Source organism: Lathyrus oleraceus, chromosome 1, assembly GCF_024323335.1.
Source record: "Lathyrus oleraceus cultivar Zhongwan6 chromosome 1, CAAS_Psat_ZW6_1.0, whole genome shotgun sequence".
Taxonomy (NCBI): domain Eukaryota; kingdom Viridiplantae; phylum Streptophyta; class Magnoliopsida; order Fabales; family Fabaceae; genus Lathyrus; species Lathyrus oleraceus.
The window spans coordinates 2944705-2948623 of record NC_066579.1 but is presented as its reverse complement, the minus strand read 5'-3'; the positions used below and the strand labels follow the sequence as shown (position 1 = coordinate 2948623).

The 3919-nt window shown below is 30.2% G+C and overlaps 1 protein-coding gene across 1 annotated transcript; it reads right to left on the bottom strand.

Annotated features, from left to right (window-relative positions):
• Positions 1–957: 957 nt before the first annotated feature.
• On the bottom strand, positions 958–3129 carry LOC127086562 (uncharacterized). Its single transcript, XM_051027342.1, has 8 exons — positions 2989–3129; positions 2615–2878; positions 2150–2213; positions 1976–2066; positions 1724–1862; positions 1484–1641; positions 1278–1398; positions 958–1194 (listed from the first exon to the last, which is right to left on the bottom strand). Exons 1-8 carry the CDS (start codon positions 3127–3129, stop codon positions 958–960), a joined length of 1215 nt encoding a protein of 404 aa, XP_050883299.1.
• Between the last annotated feature and the right edge of the window lie 790 nt (positions 3130–3919).

The window sequence follows — 3919 nt, the reverse complement described above, 5'->3', positions numbered from 1 at the left end:
ATCTACTTTAAATATCCAATAGAAGATTTAAAGACTAGGCAAGTAAGATAAAAAAATATATACTCCCTCTGACCTTATAAAAAAAAATTAATTACTTATAAAAAAAATTATTTTAAAATTTGCTAAAGTATAAAGAATATTTAAAAATATGTAAAGTTATACTAAAAAATTTAATTACTTATAAAAAAAATTATTTTAAAATTTGCTAAAGTATAAAGAATATTTAAAAATATGTAAAGTTATACTAAAAAATTTGCTAAAGTTCAAACGGATGAAAATGACATTTTTTAATATCCTGGCCATAGAAAAAATAATAATTTATTACTATGTAGTATTCTAAAACTTGATCCTAAAATGTGTCTCACATAAGAGATATATTATTTTCATGATGAGAATCAGGATTTAATCCAAACAACTGTAACATTATTTCTGATATATTTGTTTGAAGAACCAAAAACATCATAATTGAAACGCATAAGATAGACAAAAAATCAACTTCCAAATAGTTTGGATTGTCTTGAAACATTTGTCGATTTAAAACTAAAATATAACAAAATCAAAACTATGAAATTCCATGAAATATTACAAATAACTCAATCATCATCTATGGACCATCTTCCTTTTTTACAGGTTTCATCGTCTTCGTAGAGGAAAGTTGAACACTTTCAACATCTTCTGACGCTTCAGGATTTATACGTTTACAGGGGGTCATCACAAAATTCGCAGCATTGGGGTCGAAATCAGCAGATACAAATAAAGGTTCCTGAAAATCATGTGTGTCTTCAATTAGATATTGAAAGCAGGAATATATGACAACTAATTCGATATAAGATATAAAATATAAAATATAACTTACCGATAAACTCTTCATATCATCTTGTGAGGAAGACAATGAAATTGGAATTTTCGATACATCCTGCAGAGAGATAATGGAATTATTAGGGTATTTTTGTTAACTCAAATCAGAATTAAGATACAAATCAATGAGATTGAAACATTTGCCAATAATATGTTAATACATACCTCATGAGACTTGAAGGTGTCCTTAACTTTCTTACGTGAATCTTCATCGTCTTTAAAGCTAATAACCGAAAGACGATTAAATTTCGGTTGAAAAACAACTCTAATTGCCAACTCCTTCTTCAACATAGCATCAAGACCAAAAGGGAATTCTAACGGATTGTCTTCACCGGCCTAAATTTCAGCAAAAAATATACATATTAACAAAATATACTATTAGCAATTTCTTGTACAACATTTGAAGACACTCATATTACCTCCACTAATTCATTTTTCATCTGTAGAGCAGATTTTCCAATTAACTTGAAACAGTCACTATCCCAAAAGACGAAACGGGACTTGAATTTACCATCAACTCCCAACACTTCAAGCTTGTACCTATATATAAATCCCATTTAAATAGATTGAACCCAATTTATAACTCCCATTGAAACAATTTCATAACACAACGATGAATGAATACCTTGGCACGGGTTCAGAACTTATGTGATTTGCATAGCACTTAAGTTTGCCATCTTTTACAACGACGCTCTTGGTACATTCGGCACAACCATCGTAATACCAACCGGAATTACCAACTTCAAACTTCTCCAACTTCGCTATGGTGACACATGTTGTTTCCTGTAAAATGAATTTTCACTTATATTATATAAATAACATAAAGATTAAGAACAGATTAAAGTTTCATGTGCAGCCTGCATACTTGTTTAAGCATCGCGATCTCAGCCAAACTAATGACTTCGGCCTTCCATATAAATTTATCAAAATCGGAATACTGTGAGGTTTGAGTTGTTTCAACTTGCAAACTTGATGAAGAAAGCTTTGGCAGTTCAGCATTTAGGCTGCGAGTCATTATATAAAAGAATCAATATAGAGTAAAATTCTATCACCATGTACGACATTGTACGAAAAAATCATAAGGGAAATCTGATACGCCAAGATGTTTGTGAAATACCTATCCTTCAGCTTCTTAATTTCAACATTACTAATATCATTAATGATCAGCTTTGTGCCACTCCAAGCATTGGATACATTTAAAGGAAAACCTCCTCAAAACCAACTAAATATCAGCATAATGAAGCAAATACATTGGGTATTTAAATTATCAACAGAACACGATAACGTTTACCTTGCGCAACCTTTATCCTTGCATTTTGTAATAGAACAACAATGTTCACATCTTCCCCATGGTTCTTGTAGTATTCATAAAATTACAATGCAAAATTACCCCATAGTGTACACTGCACGACAATTTTGCTACCAATAAAAAAAGCAAAGATGTTGTGGTTCAATTACACCACAACAAACAAAAGCAAAACACTTTATGATATTTAACAGAATGGAAACCAACAAAAAGGAAACGAATACAATGTAAATAGTTTTTTGAGTATACGAACTCAAATGTTTTCATACCTCATGTTAGTGATCATAAACACAAACTTGCTTTTGTTGTTATCTGAGTTTATCTGAGTCTGCAGAATTTCAGTAACTCCTCCAACTACGTCTTCAAAAGTTTGATTAACAATGTAAGCATACATACAAGATAATCCAAATAAAATAGGTGAATAATATATATAAATATCAACGTACCAACCAATACATTAGGCTGGAATTTTCCATCAGCAATGGACGACAAACCAAGAATGTTGAAATAATCTATAGGAATCTCCGGGAGCTCCGTTTTTTTAACATAAGTTGAACCACAAAATACCAACTTGTATCCATGAGTAGTAGACTTAAAGGAGAAATCGTTGTTTGAGACTTTAAAGTTCTGCATGATATATGAAGCTCCTACGGCAAGATCGCCCACATATTTCGACACCAGATGGGATGGTACAATTGCTTGTATCATATCCAGCTTTTAATCATAAAAAATAAAAATGTGCCAAATTTGTTTCAGATAATCATTAACTATATAGAAATAAGTATGAATATTAAAACATAAACAACTAACAGTGAAAATAATACCTTAGAAGCAACCAAAATTAGTTCAAGGTGTTCTTTGCTTGACGAACTTCTCACAGTCCAGAAATGTCTACAACGAACAACAATCTTCCACAAATCTTTAGAATCGTTAATGTCCATCACGGATTCAATCGGTCGCGCCATCGTTGATGTAAATTCTGAAAAAATCTGAAACCTAATTAGTAGGTTACAATACGTTCAAAAAATAGAAGAAACATGATTATCAATGAAATTGTGGAAAGGTTATGGAGTTTACCGAATGGAAAAGTTGAAAGAGGAAGAAGAAAGAATTTGTGAATGAGTGACGAAAATAGGTTTTCAATTTGTGAATGAATTGAAAGGGGAAACAGAAAGATATCATGAATGAGTTGAAAGGGGAAGAAGAATGAATTTGTAAAGCCACGGTGTAGATAGGATTTTCTAATTCCCAAAACAATTATAAATGAAACTCAATTTTTCAAATTGAATTATAAATGAAACTCAATTTTCCAAATTGAATTGGAATTCAAAGAGGCATAAAATGAATTGGTGTCTGCGTATCCCAAAGCGTTCCTCGTGTATCCCATTTTGTATTTTGTATAAACCATATATGTGAGAATAAACTAAGAAATGACACCTCAGCAAAATTAATTGCCAAATCTCTAATAGTTCGGGAATTTTGAAAAAGTCAGTAATGCCCTTTTGTTTTAGTTAAAAATAGATTTGATCAAAAGGGTAAATTAGAGAGTAATTAGGGATTGTTTTTATTAGTTAGATATTAGATACACAAAATAGTTTGATTTATTTATTTTATGTGAGTTTTTTGATCCAAAAAGCATTAACCACCGATGTTGAAAATAATTTGAAATTAATATTGTACTTAACATTCTATATAATATATATATATATATATATATATATATATATATATATATATATATATATATATATATAT